This window comes from Sphaeramia orbicularis, chromosome 6 (genome assembly GCF_902148855.1).
Source record: "Sphaeramia orbicularis chromosome 6, fSphaOr1.1, whole genome shotgun sequence".
Taxonomy (NCBI): Eukaryota; Metazoa; Chordata; class Actinopteri; order Kurtiformes; family Apogonidae; genus Sphaeramia; species Sphaeramia orbicularis.
This window is the reverse complement of record NC_043962.1, coordinates 31,195,889-31,216,714: the sequence shown is the minus strand read 5'-3', so window position 1 is coordinate 31,216,714 and position 20,826 is coordinate 31,195,889. Positions and strand designations below refer to the sequence as shown.

At 38.8% G+C, this 20,826-nt stretch overlaps 4 protein-coding genes across 8 annotated transcripts; 1 reads left to right on the top strand and 3 right to left on the bottom strand.

Moving 5' to 3' along the window:
- Positions 1–1,266: 1,266 nt before the first annotated feature.
- rapsn (receptor-associated protein of the synapse, 43kD) lies at positions 1,267–7,235 on the bottom strand. The gene is made up of 8 exons (XM_030135797.1): positions 6,657–7,235; positions 5,648–5,986; positions 4,781–4,939; positions 4,072–4,170; positions 3,806–3,928; positions 3,653–3,706; positions 3,342–3,541; positions 1,267–3,125 (listed from the first exon to the last, which is right to left on the bottom strand). Exons 1-8 carry the CDS (start codon positions 6,846–6,848, stop codon positions 3,053–3,055), a joined length of 1,239 nt encoding a protein of 412 aa, XP_029991657.1. The 5' UTR covers positions 6,849–7,235; the 3' UTR covers positions 1,267–3,052.
- Positions 7,236–8,231: 996 nt separating this feature from the next.
- Positions 8,232–11,509, bottom strand: kbtbd4 (kelch repeat and BTB (POZ) domain containing 4). Of its 3 annotated transcripts, none has more exons than XM_030135790.1 (5): positions 11,414–11,509; positions 10,313–10,787; positions 10,078–10,219; positions 9,642–9,748; positions 8,232–9,537 (listed from the first exon to the last, which is right to left on the bottom strand). In XM_030135790.1, exons 2-5 carry the CDS (start codon positions 10,772–10,774, stop codon positions 8,677–8,679), a joined length of 1,572 nt encoding a protein of 523 aa, XP_029991650.1. In that variant the 5' UTR covers positions 10,775–10,787; positions 11,414–11,509; the 3' UTR covers positions 8,232–8,676. The 3 variants fall into 3 exon arrangements, with proteins under 3 accessions (XP_029991650.1, XP_029991652.1, XP_029991651.1); XM_030135792.1 differs by having other exon boundaries at positions 10,313–10,821; positions 11,414–11,441; XM_030135791.1 differs by lacking the exon at positions 11,414–11,509 and adding an exon at positions 11,029–11,398.
- Positions 11,510–12,095: 586 nt separating this feature from the next.
- On the top strand, positions 12,096–13,173 carry LOC115420514 (protein FAM180A). The gene is made up of 3 exons (XM_030135801.1): positions 12,096–12,396; positions 12,532–12,605; positions 12,718–13,173. The coding sequence occupies exons 1-3, from the start codon at positions 12,330–12,332 to the stop codon at positions 13,063–13,065; spliced, it is 489 nt and encodes a 162-aa protein (XP_029991661.1). The 5' UTR covers positions 12,096–12,329; the 3' UTR covers positions 13,066–13,173.
- ddb2 (damage-specific DNA binding protein 2) lies at positions 13,170–19,531 on the bottom strand. 3 transcript variants are annotated; one of them, XM_030135795.1, is made up of 11 exons: positions 19,418–19,531; positions 19,187–19,319; positions 18,988–19,097; positions 17,152–17,343; positions 16,896–17,041; positions 15,657–15,756; positions 15,381–15,558; positions 15,129–15,274; positions 14,692–14,847; positions 13,687–13,732; positions 13,170–13,607 (listed from the first exon to the last, which is right to left on the bottom strand). In XM_030135795.1, the coding sequence occupies exons 2-11, from the start codon at positions 19,311–19,313 to the stop codon at positions 13,366–13,368; spliced, it is 1,443 nt and encodes a 480-aa protein (XP_029991655.1). In that variant the 5' UTR covers positions 19,314–19,319; positions 19,418–19,531; the 3' UTR covers positions 13,170–13,365. The 3 variants fall into 3 exon arrangements, with proteins under 3 accessions (XP_029991655.1, XP_029991653.1, XP_029991654.1); XM_030135793.1 differs by lacking the exon at positions 16,896–17,041 and adding an exon at positions 16,585–16,751; XM_030135794.1 differs by lacking the exon at positions 16,896–17,041 and adding an exon at positions 16,585–16,751 and having other exon boundaries at positions 19,187–19,315; positions 19,418–19,509.
- Positions 19,532–20,826: the final 1,295 nt, after the last annotated feature.

Below are 20,826 nucleotides of genomic sequence, written 5' to 3'. Positions count from 1 at the left end.
GTAGTGAACGTGGAAACACTGTCATCTTCTACAACAGTGGTACTCAAACTTTCTACAGTGGAGTACCCCCTGAAATATGCTTTTTTTAGCCAAGTACCCCCAACTCTCACGTCAGCATTTTTGATTGAAAAAAATTAGGCAGAATTTGTTCCTGTGCCAAAGGTGTCTGCTTATATTCTCAAAACTTTGTAAGCAAACAACATATATTTAACTGTAATATATATATTTGAAAAAATTATTTTTTAAAGTAAATTTTGTGTGTAAAATATAAAATATGAAGTAAAAAGTGCTCTCTTTCATTGATAAGGAAAAATAAAGTGGTCGTTAATTAATAAATGAACCTTTCATCAACAAAAAATAACTACTTAGCTACTCAAACTCATTTTTGAATAATATGAAATAGAAATGTTCTTAAAATGTTACCAAAGCTTAAACAAGATGTTTGAGAATAAAATTATGATATGAAAGTATTTATTGTGTTTTATATTTCAGCATTAATTCTCATTGTTTATTTTGTAATTGGTACATGATGACTTATTTAATGTATTTTTCCCCAAAAAATTTCAAGTACCCCCCTGGGCTTCTTCCAAGTACCCCTGGGGGTATGTGTACCCCACTTTGGGAACCCCTGTTCTAGAACACTGATTCACCAGTAAAACCCATGGAGTTGGACCAATGACAGTGGATGAAGACACTGGGTTTATGTTCAATTAATGATATGTTTTGTTGAAAAAGTCACTTTTTATTCCGTTTTCCATTTTGATATCCTCCTGAGACCCAGGAAAGTGAAAATTTTATCTTTTTTACATTAAACAATTGTCTTGATTGGAAACTGCATAATGCAACAGTTTTTTTTTCAATGGAATGTCCTTTGCAATGGGTAGTTTTTTTTTTTGTTTTTTTTTAAATAAAACTGAAACTTTTGTCCCCTACAGAGGACAAAAATGCATTGCTGGGTCTCAGGAGGATATAGCTACCTTTGCATATACTTTGACCTTTAATGAACATCTAAATTAAATATAGTACTCATAAATGTAGGAAAATACATGATTTACAGTGAAAAATCCAAAATGCAGAGGATAATAGTATAACAAATGGTGATAAATCACTTAAGAAAGGTTAAATAGAGATAAAAAAAATCAATTGGGAATTGACTCCAAAGTAGGAGACTTTAGGAGTTAAATTGGAAAAGTATGAGATTGTGAAAACATGAAAACACAAAATGGAAACAATTCAGTTTCATTGCACTTTATTTCTATATTGAAATTTATTCATATTTAACACAGTAACATGTTTTGACTCTGGTGCATACAATGCATTTTAATCAGTCTCTACATGATTAAATTCATGGTTATATCAACAGGATGTCTAGAAAAACATAACATGGTATTTAAATGTGTAGTTTTACTGCATTAATCCTCTGAGGAGGGCAAAAGATTGAGGCATTTCAGAGGTAGTTAAAACTGTTAGAGATAAGCGGCTGCACTGTCAGATACGGCAAACAGAACCGAGGATAAATTGTCTAAACACTTAAGATAATATCTATGCTCTAGAGATTGAAGATTAAGTCTGTACTAAAAACTGACAATGATCGTTAAACAAAAACCTTACAGTAAGTGCTTGTGCAGAAAATGTGTTGCTTTTGGCACAATTTCACAGCTGCTTTTCATTTTACACCTCAAGTTTGTGAAAAAAGTAAGAAGACCACCTCTTGGCTTTGATTATACCAAAAGTTTGTTGAAACAGTTTTTTCCCTTTTGTCACTGTTAAATCAAACAAGTAATATTTAAAACTGAGCACTTTACCAAACTACATCTACAGTCTCACTTAAAGGAAATTATTGATAAGGGGCTATTATACACTAAACCTTATGCAGGTCATAATCATTTTGATTAGGCATATGCTCACAATGAAAATGCTGGGGAATAGGGAAAAGCCACCATCCAGCTTATTGCTTGGCATGGTATGGCACATGTAACATGCAACACTGGACTGGCTTAGCTCTCTTTTATCTCAAAACACAGTGTTTTGTCTTTCTCCCATAAATCCCCTTCCACATTACTAAACATGACTTTGCAAATAAGCTCACACTTGATTTGTTTCTCCAATACATTCCTATGTACATATAATAAATATGAAAACCATTTATCGTTTTTCAGCTTTTTAAAATCAATATTTGACAAATATGAAATTGGTCAGAAAGGTCTCTTGCCCAATAGATTTCTTTATGCAGATGTCAGACTAAAAATAACATTTCCAGAAATGGATAGAAAAGGAATTTCTATGTTTAACACAATGTGTGTTGATCCTGCTCCTTAATCTCTGTGAGTAAGGAAGAAAAATACAGCTGCATGTACCTGTTTTGTAAAGACATACTAGTTTTAAACTGTTAAGAGATTTTAGTTAGTTGTAGGTTTTACAAAACACTTCAAATAAATCAAACTGATTTTCATGAAAACAGTATGTACACAAATACATTAATAAATATAATAAATTGGTTAAATTCAGTAATGGCTCTGTGTTCTGTAAAATGATATGATCTGAAATCAGACAAAAATATGGTGTAAATGTTGGAATTAAACAACCAAACCATGTAAATAAAAATAAAATATATCAGAGATATCACTGAATCTTCATTTTCATTTGTTCGTTACATCTTTCTTTTACAATGCACGTCTAATGCATATGTGTATATAGCAAATAGACAGGGGCTCCATATTCCTTTCTGCTTGAATTCTGCATCAAATGGCCTGTTATCAGAGACAAAACAGGACTTCCTCTTCAGCTTATATTGAAATGTAACTGTGGCAGTTTAACCCCCTCAGTCAGCTGTCACTCACAGACTGCTCTCTGCAAATAATCACATCCTCAGAGCCACACTCTGTAACACTTGGCTCACTTCAGTTTCCTCTGCAAAGAGCAGTGACGTATTACTCCTCAAACATCTTCAGCGCATCCTGAGGCTGCCTGCTTCTCTCAGATCAGTCAGGAGCCTGTGAGGCTTCATCATGCTGTGTCTGGCAGATCCAACGCACAAACACAGTCTTAACAATCACACAAATCCAGGCTTCATGGAGGACTTGAAGCACTTAGGACAACCCTTTGTCCCATTTGTCTCCAAACACCTGAGAAGACAGAAAACCTCAGTGTCAGCAGTGTGTCATTATCAGTGCTGACTGAAATGGAAACAGGAAACATATCAAAGACTTTCTCTGATGTCTAAGGAAAACCACATCTGACAAGGTGAGCGTGGATTAAATCTGTCATCCATGGTTAAATTTACTTATATACAGTGAGCATTTCTAAATATATCTGAGAGCATACACTGTTACAACACCTACTTGAGATGGAAAATGTGGGAACAGGGTAAGGCCTGCAGCTTTTGGTCCCTGTCCCCGATGCTCTCCCCACACATCCCACAGTAGAGCTCCAGCTCCTCGACACACTGCAGAAACTTCACCACCTGCTCTCTGAGCTCCTCCTGCTGCCCCCGGCTTCGGTAAATCCCCTCACACAGGCAGTGCACCTTCAGAGTACACAGCTAAAATATGAGCATAAATGCAAACATCATTAGCAGGACACGGAGAGGCTCTGTGCAGGTCCTGGACAACACAAAAAAGTGTTTTGTGGTCTGCAGAGATTAAAAAAATACCTTGTTTCCTATTGCATCTGCCAGGTCCTGTGCTCGCTGCAAAGAGTCAAGAGCCTGAGAAAACAATAACATTCAACAGTTATGTTAAAAGACTGATACTGACTGATATGTTGAAGACACAAATATGTAACCAGAAGAGAAAATGAAAAGGACCTTGTCAAATTCTTTCTGCAGAAGCCAACACTTTGCAACACCCAGGTAGACGTATATTTGTCCGAGACGATTTCCAATCTCAGTCATGATGCCCAGTGCGGACTCGTAGCGAGGGAATGCTTTCTAAATGAAAGAAAAAGGAACAGTAAAGTTGACTGCATCACAGTCTAGGGTGATGGAGAGACAAAAATGAAACCCAATAGTTGCATCAGAGCTTAAACATAATTCTTGCACAAATCTCATTTGCACGAATAGTGACACCTTACATCAACGTCACGTCTGCAGCGATGTATGTCTGCAAAGTTTAGTAAGCACAGAGCCTGCAGAGGACGGTCACCATGCTGGAGTGCAATCTTCATAGACTCCTGTTCAAACACAGAGTAACACAAAATCAGAGAGTTGACAGTATCATACACAGTACTTAGATGTATTTAAACTGCAATTATGTCAGTTCATTTCAGTAAACCTCAATGATAGCTGAATGTGAGAACTTTCATCTTTTGGATTCCAATTGCACTCTGGTATTTGAAATATGACAGGATGTGTAAATTGTTTGGCTAAAAGTGTAAATGTGAAGCAAAGGCAACTGTAATAAATCTGAAATGCATCCTGCTGTCTTGTTACTATACTTTTGCACTCCAAGGCAATGACATCAAGTTATTTTTCACCCTCAGTACATAATTAGAACAGAGTGAGGACTAAAGTCGCCCTCTTCATTAACACTTTAAACCAGTGCCTCTGTGAGCATATTTTTGTCAAGGTCTAAGGCCTGGTACAACAGAACAACTGGTGCTTGCACCTGTCGGTAGTACAACATCTACTGTATCTGCAGCTCTGACATGAGAACAGCTAACGACATCAATGGACAGCAAGATAGAGAGGAAACAAAACTGTGACATTCTCTTAAGGTTATGTAAGTGTGCCTCTGGAGAAGAAGGACATAATCATGTGTTGAATAGGTATTAAAAAAAATACCTCGCAGCACTCCATGGCGTCTGGCAGGCGCTCCAGTTTCCTGTAGGCTACAGACATATGGTACTGGCTCATGGCACGATACTTGAGGCTCCAACCTTTTCCATAGTCATTGACCAGCTCAGCGGCTTTGCAGGGAAAGAACAGAGCTTTCTCATAGTCCTGTTGGCAGATGTGATTGATGAGTAGGACAAATCAAATTTAATTAATGCCCTTGAAAACACAGTGTCTATCAAACATCCTATTTCAGCACAACTTTACAAAAGTACTATATATTAACAAAACCTTTAAACAATATCTGTTTTTAGAAAATTTGTATTTGTGATGTTGAAGACTCCAGTATCATGAAATGTCCTGTTTTATAAAATAAAGTGACAGATGAGCGCATTCTTCAAACACCACTTCATCACAATCCCATTGAAACCAATCCTCCCCAGGAAGCTGAGGGATTACTCTTACAAATCTCTGATGTCAAGGGTACTACATAAGCCCCGGCCAACAGCCGACTCACTCCACCCTTGTGTTACAATGCCCAGTACTGCATGTGCTAACCATTGGTGTTTGATGGGATGCTCTGCAGTCTTACCATACTCTGTAAATACACTGGCAACATCAATATTGATTGCGTAATCAAATCACACGTGCAATTTATTCAAAGTCACCCAATTAAAATAGCTGGGAATCTGCAACCATCACTGAGTGGTTCAGATTTTTTGTAGGCTCTTATTCAGTTACCTGTTCATTAAAGAATGCTTTCAACGCTTTACAAATATCTGGTTACAGCAAACACTGAAATCATTACACTCAGCCTCTAGTTAGACTCAGACCTACCAAGTCCAGTATCTGATTAATGGCAGTATCTAGATGTACCTTCAGCTGCACATAGATGTTTCCCAGACTGCAGCAGACTCTGCACTCCAGCATCTTGTCATCATTGTTGTGCGCATAGCGCAGGGCCTTCTCGTAGCTCTCCAAAGCTTTCTGGAAGACACTGAGACCCAGGAACGCGTTGCCCATGCTGAGACATACCTGGCCATTGAGTTGTAGACTGACAGTGGTGCCCTGCATGTTTAAGCATGTCTTACAGTAGGAGACTGTTTTCTGGAAGTCGCACAGCTTCTCATTGCTGCGTGCTAAATTCAGGTAGCCCTCTGTCAGGTAGTCAGGGTCCTCCATTTCTCTGGCTGTGTCAATTTGATCAAGGGCATACTGCAGAGAAAGGGTTTAAGGTGATTATAAACTGATAGCCAAATTCATAATGGTGTTAAATTAAAACCTAAATAATAAAGAAAAAAAATCATCTCTGAAATGTCTTCAGAGGTACAAGACTTCTTTAGGGCTCCTTATTAAACTCTAGTTTAGAGAGAGTGAGAGCTGTTTGAGTAAAGATGATTATGTCAACAAGACACCCCACACTGATACTCAGGTTGCAGGGCACTTATTTACTCTGCATCGCATGGAAGCCACAAATTAACCCATGCGTCTCAAGATCACTGTAAATGGGACCAAGAAGATCGCCTTTGACCTCTCCCTGTTTAATAATAACTATTAAAATGCTGAAATGCTCTTTCACAATGATCTACGTCTATCGAGAGCAGACATGATGACAGTGGCCTCCAGTCTTTAGATCTACAACTTTAGTCACACACACTGCTGGTTACATAACACAAAATATGATCACACAGCATGTATAGATACATGTCACAGTATATACACATGCGAAAATATCTCAACAGAACTCAACTAAACCAAGTGACCACAAGGCTGTTGTTGAAACGATGATTCTTCAAAAAATGAAAACTATTTTCAGTACATACTGATTATATTCTACGGTTTTCTTTGTCTAACATTGTGTTTGTATGTGTGTTAAGAGTCTTACCTTGAGCATATCTTTATATTTTCCCATCTCTGAGTGAGCTGTGATCAGGCACCCCAAAACCCGAAACTTCCCTCCAGGATCTGAGGTCTTCTCCAGCACTTTTGTCCAGACATGCAGAGCTTTTTCTGTCTGATTGGACTGATACAACCTCAGGCCTTTCTCTATCTGCTGCTTGGTTTGGTCCTGGCCCATCTCTGGTGCAAGGCACTCATAAAAATATTCATTCGTTTAGGCCATGCAATTTCAGTGAGGCAGCAAGAAAGTAAATCCTTGCCATGCACAGTACAACTCCAAAGAAGATCCCTTGAAGACGATCCTCTGAGAGGTCAGTGCCAGAAGGCCTACCAGATCCCGCTCTCTCAGCTCCGGCTGTGCTGAGATGGAAAGGAAACTGGATCCACCAAAGTAAAATACACCAAGACCATTATCACCAATCGCTTCGTGGCGAGTTAAAGGGCCAGGAATAAATCTTCCCCATTTAACCCTGCAATGATCACATCTCACCATTAAGTGTTCAGAAATCCTCCCTCAGATTCCTATATGAAAAACGCCAAAGAAACACGTTTCCCAGCAAAGTGTTAGTAGCAATATCCCAGAATATCTGCTCCCTCCACACCCCAGCGAAAGGAATTCTCTGCACCCCTGTGTCCAACCCCCTCCACCTTCCTCCTACTGCTGGCGCTACAGCAGATGGCCTTGTCACTCTAGACCATGTGTCCCTTTAGGAATTCTGTTCTGCCCTCAGCAAGTACTCCCAAGGTCACTACAGCTCCTAGCGATCTACCTTCACACTGAACCCACTCTCTAACCACACACTGGTTTACAAAATTGTACATCACAAACATTTTTAGCCATTTAGAATGGACTGACCAGGTATGCACGAGTGAAAATGAAATTTAGAAGCTGTAAACAACTTTTATTAAAGTATCACATGTCAAATAGTGCATGTAGTGGTCATCAGCTCTTATTGGGAGTTCTTATGGAGGCGCATATGTGCCCCCAGAAACCCCCACCCCTCATCTCGGCGTCAGCAACTGATGCTTAGAATAGTTCACAAAGTCTGACATGTTACTGGGCTTGGGTTTCAGCTGCACAGCCTCCTGCAACATCAATGGGATCAAACTTTTGGCCTCTCTGTTGCAGCTTTCTCTCCTTCAACGCCCCTTTTACTCCCCAAGGACACAAACAGGCACCTTTACCACCTCACCATTCACAAGATGCATTACCAGTTCAAAGATAAAAATATGGTTACAAGTTATGTTTTTGTTTAGCTTTCAATAGCTACACAGCAACTAAGTACCATTTCTAAATGCATCACTATATAATTGCAAGAATGAAAGATCTTAAATCCCTGGTAATAAACATAGTATTAATAGTAAGATATAGTTAATGCATACAGGGTCAACCATAAATATCAAAACAAACAGTGACAGCTTGCAGCTATGTGATATATTTGACATTTCTGTTAACAGTTTAACTTAAGGAACACTTACATTGTACATCAAAAATACAATCTCAAAACAAGACAAAGTGAAAACTTGAAAAGTTAGAAAACTTCCTGTATTATGATGTTTATAAGCACTGACTTAAAATCTGAGATTTGAGGGTATTTAACTTACAACATCATGTTACACTTATTTACTTCTCATATATTGAAGGATGGTTTATGTCAAGTGTTTTTTTTTTTTTTTTAAACACTGAAGCTGTTCGTGCGTCTCATTAAACAAGCAGTGCACAGGAAACAAAGTTGATTAATTCACTGATTACAGCATCACCACAAACTGTTTAACTTCTCAGCTAAGAGATCCACAATGACACACTGTAGTACAACACACAGCTCTAAGGTTTCTACTGGTCTGGTGGTGAAGTCAGAATGGAATGAATGACACAGAAACCAGCTGAGTAAATACATTTAGAACAGATATCCTCTTAGATGTCTAAACAGTGAAGTCATAGTGATTTATCCAACAGTCTTCCCTGATTCTCTCTGTGGCGAGTGTTTTGACATCCATAGGATATTTTAGGCTAAAACAAACTGCCAGTTTGTGAGGAGGATTTTTATTCCTCTGATAACAGAGACGACAGATGTGGCAGGGTTAAACTTTAATGTGTTTGCATCACCTTTCTTACATTTGTCCCTGAAGACATATATGCAGCCATTACAACTAGCCACCTTCCACAGGGAAGGAACGCAGCTCCACACCTCAGGGAAGCGCAGGCGGGTGAAACTCTCCAGGAGAGGGTTGTAGCAAACTAAGGAGTCTCCTTCTGCTACAATGAAGATCACATCCATGTGGACTGCAGCGTGCATACACCCTGCAAATGGCAGCATGTATGGTTTGATCTGGCACTTCTGCGAGGAGGTGTCGAAGCACTGAATGAGTCGGGATGGCTTCGTAAAAAAATCCATATCATTCTCCTCCCCACCAAGCAGGTAGATGGTTCCACCCAGGTTCACACCAGCAGCACCAGACACTGCAGTGTCCAGCTGGCTAGTTTCTGTCCACATGTTGTCCTTGACTGTGTAGTAAATGACAGCATTGGAGAGGGTGTCCTGTAACGTCTTACCACCTAGTGAGTAGATAGCGTCCTCAGTGTAGACAGAGACCATGGTGTGGTGGAGGCGGTCTCTGGGCAGTGGGGCACAGCGCTCCCAGTCCATCGTGTGCATGTTGCACTTCCACATACGGCGGGGGATCGACCCTCCAACCACATACAGGTCCCCTCCATGCTTACAGGCTGCAGTGATCTGATGACATAAACTGTTCTGGCCACTAACACTGATCGCATCATCCTCATCACAGTGTAGTGACACAGCAAGAGAATGTGTTCGCGTTTCCTCTTTACCAATTAGATAGATATGTACATTCTCACCAATTTCCTGTGGATGACAGAAAAGTAATAAGATACATAAATAATCCAGCAAACATGAAATAAGTCAGTCATCTTCAAAATCCTTTCCAGCTCAAGACAAACAAGTATTACCTTAAGATTTTCTTGAAGGATGCAAGAAAACTCTTCTCTCTCCACTTTGTTGTGGTTTATCCATGACTCAATGGCCACTGTTGGATTCTGGGAGCTTGGAACACCATCTGAACACAAATAAGCACAAGGGACAAATTAATAAAATAAATGTTAAAGGCTCAGCACTACCACAGTATGTTTCACTGTTTTAGGTTGTCTATAAAAATGTGTAATCTATGTAATGGAAAACCTTTCTGTATCAGTTTTGTGGATGAACACTGAATGCACATCTGCTTTTGTTATATCCATAGCCTTCTCAGAAAAAAACACTTGTTTCCTGTTAAATTCGTAAAAAAAAACAACTAAACAAAAACTTTTGCGACCGCTGTGTGACATGCAGAAAAATCAGTGGTGACAACAGGATTATGTATGAAGATGAAACAGGAGATTGTGTTACCTTTGATGATGTCCAGAAGCAGACAGAGAGGTAGATTAACAAATTCCTCTGTCTGATGCAGTTGAGCCAAGTGGATTTTAGCACAGTGCTTGGCTGCAGTGTACAACTCCTGGTCACTGTGTCTGTCTGCAAGCCACATCACCTGCACAAAAACAGGTAATTATAGTAACACTGACATAACATAATTATCACTGAGTAGCAGAGACCATGAGACTGAAGAAAAACAGTGAATAACCTGCAGGCAATTTTTGACCTCCACAGTCCGTGAGAGGAAACGGGAGCACTCCTCAAACAGCGCAGTCAGCTGGTACATGTCTGCCATCTCATAGGTGTCTTGCAGCTCTTCTACCCTCAGCTTAATGGTACCATGGTAAATGTAGTCTATGAGCAACTGAAAAACAGTAGCACTGACATCTTTCAGCTCAATAGCACGGTTGTGGGACTCTTTAAGATTGGAGGTGAACATGGAGCGAAAGAAGCTGCTCTGTGCTGAGAGAACAAGTCGGTGTAGGTGAAATTCTTTGCTGTCAACGGTGATGGTAACATCAGCAAACAGGCCATCCTCCAGGCACAGGTCCATGATGCTCTTCACCACCCTGCTGGAATGGGAGCGGTCGGTGAAGGTGTATCCCAAGAAGTAGTTCTCCTCTCCCATGGAGCCCCCAACACTGAGGCCCCCCTCCTCACTGGACTCCATGTCTGCTGCTCTCCTGAAAGTCACCAATTGTATCCTTTTAGTCTCTCCTGCCATTAAATCGAGAAGAGCTTGATAATAAGTTACTGGATCAGCATATTGTTAAGCTTAAAACTTTAGAAAATGGTAAATGGCTTACTGTGATAATGTATTTTTACATTAGTGCCACTTTGCAGTGTGTTTCTTTCACATACTCTCGCATATATGCACACACCAGTGGCACCACTCAGAAGTGTGTTTCACTTAGTATTATATACCTGGGAAAACACTTCTACTAAGTTAAAATTGGCGATCCTCTCACAGTGGCAGCGTTAAGTGTCGAAGATGCTTTTCGAGTGCTGAATTATTGAATTATGACATCTGTAAATGCATTGACTTCACTGTGTAGCTTCACTTCGTACTAAATAATAGCGGTAACAAAGGTAACTCGCAGATTCAATCATTTTTTAACATAAACAGTTGGTGATTCACTATTACTTTGCCACGCTAACGTTAGCAGGGTTGTGTTGTGGGTGGCGTTAGCACCTCTGCAGCTAACCGGCTAACTGTTAATTTAAATGTGATAGATGGACGTAGTTTCACTAATGAGATAAAAGCTGGGTCGACATGATTTAAATAAATAGTACTAACAAATATGGTTACCTTTATCTTCTCTACTTTATCATTCAGTAGCCACTGAACTGTAGACCGGAAGTAAATAAACTTTTTCTTCGGTGAACCAAGAAACGGTTTGTTGGTTCCAACTCGCACTACTGCCTCTTTGTGGTACAGTTTGGTTTTACAGCTGTCGTTTGAAAACGCTGTCTCTCCTCCACATGTAAATCATACTTACTAGGTCTATTTGTAAAACGCTCAGTTAGTGTTTATTTAATCTGTACCGCCTACTGAGTTACTTTTTTTCATTGTTTTAATCACTGTTCATGCTTGCTGCTTAATGGACGCCATTTTATTGACAGTATTATATATTCTTATATTCTATAGAGATGGAATGTGTGCATGAATTAATGAAGTATTTGTATTCAAGGGACACATATATACAGTATGTGTCTCTAGTGGTTTTAGGGGTATTTAAATGGGACACATCAAGAGTCAAAAGACAACACTTTAGGTGACCTCTGTAATCTGAATGAGCTCTTCCATCCTGAGGTATATAAATCAATGCACTGACATTGTAGAATATTTTCTTGCAAAGGGAATTTTTTGCATTAGAGCAACCAGCATTCATGGATTTTATAGAAAATGTCCCAAATCTCTTCAGCATATGAAGGACTCATACCTTTAAAATTAATCAACCATTTATTCCCAAAGCAATGTGGCTATTTAAAAGTTGTGCTTGACTTTTTCCACTATATAGATGTGAAGTGAATCAGAAGAAGTGGGATTCAGTAAAAGTACTATTTTTGCCAACTGGCTTTAAGTCCTCTTTTTCCAAGGAGGAAAAATGTTTGGTATTCAGCCTGAGTTTCCTTCTGCGTAGACTCACACAAGTCAGTGAGCAAATGGAGAGGTGAGAAGGATGCGGTGATATCTGTCTGCAAAAATCAAGCTGGGATTTAACATGAAATTACATCTTAAAATCTGCCTCCAGGTCATGGTATGGCTTTGCTTTGACCAAGTGCTGTATGGTAAGTTTAATGAAAATAAATCTTCTAAAAGAGCTGTGATGAGAATATACATTTTGAAGATTATGTAATGATCTAACTGTAAAGAGTTATAAGTGGTGAGTAGTGGTTTTAATATTAGTATTTTTCTGATTGTAGATGTGGCTGCAGGCAGAAGTACAACTCCTCAAAAAGCGGGCTTATCTCTTTCTCATGCAAACCTGATGTTTGAGGTATGTTCCTCCTTTTGTGTCAAAAGAAGCGATTGTGTGGAAAAATAACTCAAAATTGTACTTGCAAAATAAGGATTATATATTTCTTTGTATGTTTCTTTCATGTATACAGTTCTTGCTTGGCGGGGTGGAAATCGACCAAGATAATAACATAATCCTGCTTGATGAGGAACTGGCATCAATGAGGGCAGGACGGTCTTTCCTGTCTCAGATAAATGATGATATTCCCAGAAGTCGTAGCGCCATGGCACAGATGATGACTGAACTCCAGAGTCAAAGGAGGAAATCACTAACTCAGGCTGAGTTTGACAGTGTTCTTCTGAGTATGGTGTACTCTGCTCACCAGGCCTGGCACCAAGAGGGAGAAGAGGAACGGCAGGCCTGGGGCGGACTGCTCCTCCAACTGGCAAATGTCACACTCCATGAACTACGTGGACAATATTTTATCAGTTATGCATAATCAGTCTACTGCCAGTGTGTACAAGATAAACGTATAAATAAACAATTTGGAGGTAAAATATCTGTGAAATGTGTACTGCATCTGTGAAATAAAAAAGCATCACATCCTTAACAAGAGAACATTTTTATTTCAATACAGTAGAAAAACATCAGTGAGAACCTGTTATATTAACTTGGTTTACAAAATATAAGAATGGAAAAATCTTTTAAAAGTTACAGGAATCCCTGAAGTCAACAACCCAGAAACAAAGACATATACAATATACATACAACTTTTCAATATCCTGATGATATTTACAGTTTAATTCTTCTTCAGCTGAGTTTTACTGTGTTTACTCTTGGTCTTGGTCTCAGATTCTTCCAGAGAGGCCAGTTTTTTCTTGAGTTTTGCATCCATAGCGGGACCTCTCCTGTCCCTGCTGGAGCGCTGCTGACTCCTCCGCTGGCCTCTGAGGCTGTCCACTGAGGTTGTGGTTTCCTCCTGTAGTTTGTGCCGATCATTGATCAGTGACTCATTTCTATCCCAGACCAGCACGGTTACACCTGTGAGTGAACGAGAAACACTGAGTGACACTGTCAGTGTTGTTATGACACCTATTTCCAGCACATGGGAAGAACTCACCCATCCCAGATCCAATCACATCTCCACTGGGATTAAATTTGTTGATCTGCAATAAGGAAAGTTTAAAGACTGTTAAAGTTTTCCCGCTGCAGCATATAACTTCTGTAAGATGTTTGACCATTAGCATGGAATCATGGGAGCTGTTTTCACCACCACTGTTATTAAACTTGATTTGAAGTGACTCATGTTCATGTTAAAGCCTTAGTCTCATTATTAGTTTTGTTATTTCATGGTGATGAAACAGTAAAAATTAACATTACACAAACCATAATGGCAGGGTCAGGGTTGAACAGGCATTACACTAAATGCAACTACAAATTTCTCGTAATCTGAGCACAATTTGGTACATTTGCTAAAAAGTAAACGCAAGTCAGCAAAATATACACTGCCTGGCCAAAAAAAAGTCACAAATGCAATATTTCACTGCACCACCTTTGGTTTTGATTACAGAAGACATTCACTGTAACATCTTTTTTGTCACATAATACTTATGTAGTGTCACAATAAGGGTCATAATATTTTTTTCATCCATAGTTGCATTAATTTTTGATTATTGATGGAGAATCAGACCGCTGCATCAAGTGTTCATCACATCCAAAATTAGATTCTGGACTTTACGGTGGTTAATCCGTGTGTGAAAATGATGTCTCATTCTCCCTTCACTATTCTGTCACAAACCTGATGACCCTGATCAATCCTGGCATTGTCCAATCTCTTTGACATTAAAGACACGAGAGGGTACTTACTACATCACTTAGAGTTAAATAACTTGTTACAGCTGAAACATTATTAACCGCTGCAGTACTTACTGATGGAAGGATCTGAACTATTTGCTTAGTTAAATCCAGTGAAAGCCTCCTGTAGTCAAAACCAAAGGTGGTGCAGTGAAATATTGCATGTGCAACTTATTTTTTGGCCAGGCAGTGTATAACTTACGTTGGTTAGGTAGGTTCATTTTTAGATAATTTACACTGGAAAAGTTGGATATCATAGGTACAAACTCACAGATTTGATTCCTGAAACAGTAGGATCTTGTAACTGACAAACAAGCTCTGCTGAGTTTGAGTCAAATACGTCAATGGTTCTCTGATCACCAGGACAAATGCGGTCGTCAGGGTAACGTCCAGCCACAATCAGATCATACACCGGGTGCCACGTAGCCTACAATGGACAAATGAAGCACAAATTTTCACCTTTATTCTTGACAACTGAACAGAGTAATTGACAAGAATTACACTTATCAGTAGTATTAGGAGTATCATTTCTTTTTAACCATGCAAAATTCTACCTGGTATTTTTGAGGCTGTACATCTTTGTAAAGTACGTCATGATATTAACAAGTGATCTGGTTGGCCTTGCATCAAGTTTTAACCGATGTGAGTGTTAAATGTATGGTCCCTGTTGCTGCAGACTTCAGTAACTCATATGATGCAGTCACAAACCTTGATGGGTGTGAGATGCTGGAACTGTCTATGTGGATGCTGGATGATATGTAGAGGCTTTGACCAATCAGACGAGGAGTAAACCCGGATCTGATCATACTGATCTGTGGTGAGCAACTTGGAGCAGTCCAATGGATTGAAATAGGCTGAGAGGAAATGACACATTTGTATCAAGAGTTTTCACTTTAAACAAAATTCAACACAATCAAAAGAGTCTTAACAAATACAAGGACGTAAATGTTTTTCTGTTACCTGAGTTCACAGCTTTCTCATGAGGCATATTGTGGAGGAAGTTTGTCTTGTCCTTAATGTTTCTGAGGTCCCAAAGTTTCACCGTGTGGTCAACTGAGGCCGTAGCCAAGAGCCAATCACAACGGGGGTTGAACTCTGCATGAGTCACTTTGGCTTTGTGCAATTTATCACTGAAAATCTACAATGTTAATACGGAACAAAATTATTAACGAATGAAACATAACCAACTCCAAAAAAGGAAGAATGATTCCACTATGTGTAGAACATTTAACACACCTTTTGGCCATCCAAGCTCAGCAGTGACAGTTGTCCTGTATTGTCTCCAGTCACAAGCATCTGTCGACTTACAGACACATCTACACAGCAAAACCAGTAACTGTAAGAGAGAAGTGAGTTTAATAGATATGAACAATAAGAGGAAACACGAACAAAGCTAAGAGATGACTTAAGTGTTTTACTTTATAACAACAAATCTATGGATCGCCTCACCCAAAATGCCATTATTCTTTACTTTTGGCTTCATTTGTTTTTAAATGCTATGATTAAAGTATTTAAGAAGTTACAAATTTTTTTCCTCCAAATTCAGTTTTATGTCAATTAGCCTGTAAAGATCCAGTGCTACTGAATTAATTTTTCTCTCTATTTACCCTTTCATAAGTGATTAATCGCCATTTATTACAATATTATCCACTATATTTTGCATTTTTTTCAGTGACAATCAGGTATTTTCCTACATGTAATTCACTGATCATGTACATTAATCATCATGCTGATATTACATTTGAAGGTTATATGAAAAACAGAGAAAACTTATTGTAACTTTTTCAACAATATCCATCATTAACTGCACATAAACCAAGTGTCTCCATCTATTGTCATTTATCTACATGGGTTTTACTGGTGAATCAATGTTGTAGAAGATGACGGTGTTTTCACATTCACTGTGGAACCTCTAAACGTCCAAATAGGTAATATCTGGTGTCAATAACAAGATGACAAACTGCATTTTACACCAATTATTTACATGTATTGATAGGATTAGTGGATCAACAGGTATTAAACATTTTAGATCAGTAGATGGTTTGGGTCACCAGAGGCTGTTTGGGTCTTTATGGGTTAAACATTAGCAACATGTTTTAATAACATCCTGCAGAAATCAGCTCATCCATCTATCTCTCATCTCACATCAGTCTTCTTTTCTCACCAAACATTGTGGTGGTCGTGGCCACAGTCTTGAGTTCTGGACAGAACAGTGGGTGCTTTGCCCTCAAAGCTGTGCAGGGTCAGTATACCCTCACCGGAGGCCACATAGACTTTAGAAAAGTCCGTTGGACAAAACTTCATCCCTCCGATAAAGTCTCCTGGTCCGTTCTGTGCATAGAAACACAAACACAGACCTATCACAGGGCTGTACACTTCCACAAATCATTAAACCGAAATGGGGCCACCTGATAAGAAGACTGATGCTAGACTGATCTGGCTGAAAACTCCTCCAGATTTTAACTTCAGTCTTACTTCAGTGTGTCTGTGCAGGCAAACACTGTTAGGGTTCTCCCATTGAAATCTCGGAGTGCTGTTGCGCCCCCCATAGATGAAGTGAACAGCTGAGTGGGATTTAACGGGTTAAACTTCATGTCTGTAACTGAGTCTCCAGCCCCCGTCTAAGCAAAAACCAAAGTGTAACATCACAACTTAAATGACATGAATAGAAATTAAAGCCTCTTCTTAACGCCAACAAAAAACATGTGCAGTCGGTCACATGGGAACTCACCCCTTGAATAAAAGTCGTCTTTGTTGGTACCTCAAAGTCCCACAGATAAATGTCACCACCTTTGGATCCCGCAGCCAGAGTGGTGTGATGAGTGGGATGCCACTCCAGACAAGTGACTCTGCGGTCGAAGGGGCTGGTGGCTCCGTGGAAATGATAAGATGACAGGGAGCGAACAAAAGGCTCCTGGAGACACTGTGAGAGACACGAGAGTGTGATGTGGAGCTACTCCTTGTCATACAAAAGACACATTTTCATGATTAACCAGATTCTACCCAGATCTTTTTATACTTCTAAATTATTATGTATAGTGTTTCCTCTTGTGTTGCATTTTTTACTCATGTTTGCTGTGGTACTGTATTTTTATTGTATGTGTGTCATGCTGCTGCTACAATGTAATTTCCCAGTTTGGCATAAATAAAGTACACCTACCTACCTACAACACACCAAACACATCTACTGTATCAAACCTCACAAAGAAAGTGACTAGACTTCTATTGCAGCTGTAGTAACAGAAAAAGAGTAGTAAGAGAAAAAGAGTTCTGTTTATTCTTTTCACATCATCAATATAAGATTTGTGTTTAATTGTGTGCAAAAGTGTTGTAAGACAGAGGCATCGTTAAGGTGCTGTAAACTGACTAAACACTGCCTAATAACGGCTTAACTTATTCATGTTGCTATTTACTGCTCCTCCATACTATTTATGTGCATTAGTATCCAATATCAGCTAACACCAAGCACTGAATATGCCAATTTCTAGGATAATGCTGAAAGAGAAATTTTTCTCCATTGGAATTTTGGACTTTCACACATGAAAGTACATAATTTTAACAAGATGCTTGGTTAAATGCTTGGAGAGAGGATCCCCCCCTCCTTCTCATCTGAGGGGACACCGTGGAGAGGGTCAGTGACTTCAGATTCCTGGGTACATACATTTCTCAGGACCTCACATGGGGCACTAACACCAGTGCCCTGGTGAAAAAGACACGGCAGCGTCTGTACTTTTTAAGGTCACTAAGAAGGGTCAACCTGTCCCAGGAACTGCTGCTGTCCTTCTATAGATGTTCTGTGGAGAGCATCCTTACCCACAACATCTTAGTGTGGTATAGGAGTAGCTCTCAGGCTGACAAGAAGGCTCTGGAAAGAGTCAGGAAGTCAGCCCAGAGCATCATAGGAGTCCAGCTGTCCTCTCTGTCAGACATCTATAACACCAGGTGTCTGCGCAGGGCCAGAAGCATCACCCTCGACGGTTCACATCCCAGACACAGCCTGTTCTCACTGTTGCCCTCAGGGAGGAGGTACAGGTCCATCCAGGCCCGCACCTCCAGATTTAGCAGTACGTTTTATCCAAGTGCAATATGGGTACTGAACACATTGCAATGACAACACCTCAAAAAAGGACATATATTTAACATATATCCATAGTTTTCAGCCAGAGTCAAAGTGCAATATATACTTATCTCTACTGTTTCTTAGTTGGTGACATGCCTGTTTTTATTCTGTATATATACACTTACACTTTTCTTTTATTCTTCTTTTAAACTGTTTTGCACTATGCACCACTAGAGAGTTGTCTCTTTTAATTTCGTTGTACATATGTATAATGACAATAAAGGCATTCTATTCTATGACCTGAAAAGCTGAATAATGAAATGGCTGCGGGAGAAATTAGCAGAATAAGTAATTTTACACAAAAAGCACGTCATATTTGTTTCACATCATTTCTTACAAATCCTGGAAAACACCTTTTAACATATTATGTAGCTTTGTGGGAGTGACATTTATTTTTAGATATCACCATAGATAGATAGATAGATAGACAGATAGATAGATTTTCACCTGTCTCATTTGTGAGTGAAGACTTTGTCCCAGAGTGCTCTTGTAAATGTAGTGCACGATGCTCCCATGCCCACCCCTCTTCTGGACATCTGCAGACCTGAAAAAAGGCCCTGCACCCAGAGGTTTACAATCAGCTGTGACGACATGAACATTTCCTGGACAGTGTCATTGTGCTAAAGGTCCTTTAAAGCCTACACACCTGGTGCCTCTGCATCTTTCTTTTGTCGTAGTTTTTTGGAGAGAGTTGGTCCAGGTTTGTCCCCAGCTCTTTTCTGCACTTTACCTTTAGATTCAGATGCATCGGACTTCGGCGGTCCGTTTTTCATTTCTTCCTGTATAAACAACAACAGATACGAAGGTGACAGACGAAGCATTTAGGTCCACATTAAAGTATTTGTCCGGAACAGTAGGGGTACTAAATGCTGCTTACCTGTAAAAGTCGGTGCTAAGTCCCACTGTAAGAGCTAGTATATTTTTGCAGAACAGCCACTCACACACGTGTATTTTTAATGGCAGAAAATGTGTTTTGTAACTTGCATGTGTGTTGCGGCTTTTGAACGGTAGGTGTCAGTGTTAACCCTTAATGACCGCCATGTTTAGAGTTCAGATAGGACTACAAACTTTCGTCATATTGAAGAAAAACTAAAAAATAATTCTAATATATCATTCCAAAAAGATATTACAACATTAACCTGTGGTATATCTCACTGGAATAGGTTGGTAGATGATATACCATGGAAAAAGGTCTGGCTTCTCCCGAACAGATATCTGTTTACCAATAAAGTTAAAGAAATATCCTTTAAACTCATTCAGAAATTATATCCTGCTAAATCTTATATTAAAAATACATTTAAGAAAGATATTGATATAAACTGTAGCCTTTGTAATGAATGTCCTGAAACTGTTGTTCATTTATTTTGGCAGGCCCTACTGTTTAAAGTTTTTGGCAAAAACTTTGTGATTTTATTCATAATAACATTGAAAGACATTTTATGTTGTTTTGGAGGAATGTATTGTTTGGCCTATTTGAAAGTAGCTTGCTCATAAGTGAATCTCTATACCTGATAAATCTTTTAATTTTAATGTCAAAATTTCACATTCATTGTTGTAAATACTTGGCTAAAAAGCCAGACTTTACTGCATTTTTTAATAATTTCAAACAATACATTCTCTCAATTAAATACTCGGAAAAGTGAAAGGCAATCAAAATTGTTGAAATCTGTACTTCCCTTAGTGTATTCATCTGATCTCTGAACTTTGACACCCTGAGTATAAATTGGTATACTTCTTTCTCTTTTTCCTATCTTTTCTATCCTCTTTTTCTTCTGTCCTTTCTTTCTATACATGATTATAAGTAAGCACTTATATAATGTCTTTTATTGCAAATGTTTTTCTTTTGTATATTGAACTTGAAAAAAAGAAGCTATTTTTGTATTGTAAACTATGCTGTTCTAAATAATAATAATAATTTAAAAAATTACAATATAAAAAAAATTCTAATTTATCATCACACATATCTTCAATGTTATTGATAATGAAATAATATATTTACTTACACTATAGTAAAGTTATTGACATTTCATAAGTCTATTAAAAGTGTATTTTAAATATGCTAAAGCCCAACTGTATTGTAAGGTAACCCATTTAAATTCCCTCTTGTTGATCAAAGAATAATTATGATAAATATTTGATGATTATTTCTGTCATATTTCATGTTTTAATTCTATTTGTTATCAGGCAACCCACAAATCTTTTATTTATTATTTTTTGTCTCTGCCATAAAAAGCTTGTCAGCAGAAAGGCAGAAACATGTCTAGATACTGAAATAGTATCTGTAGC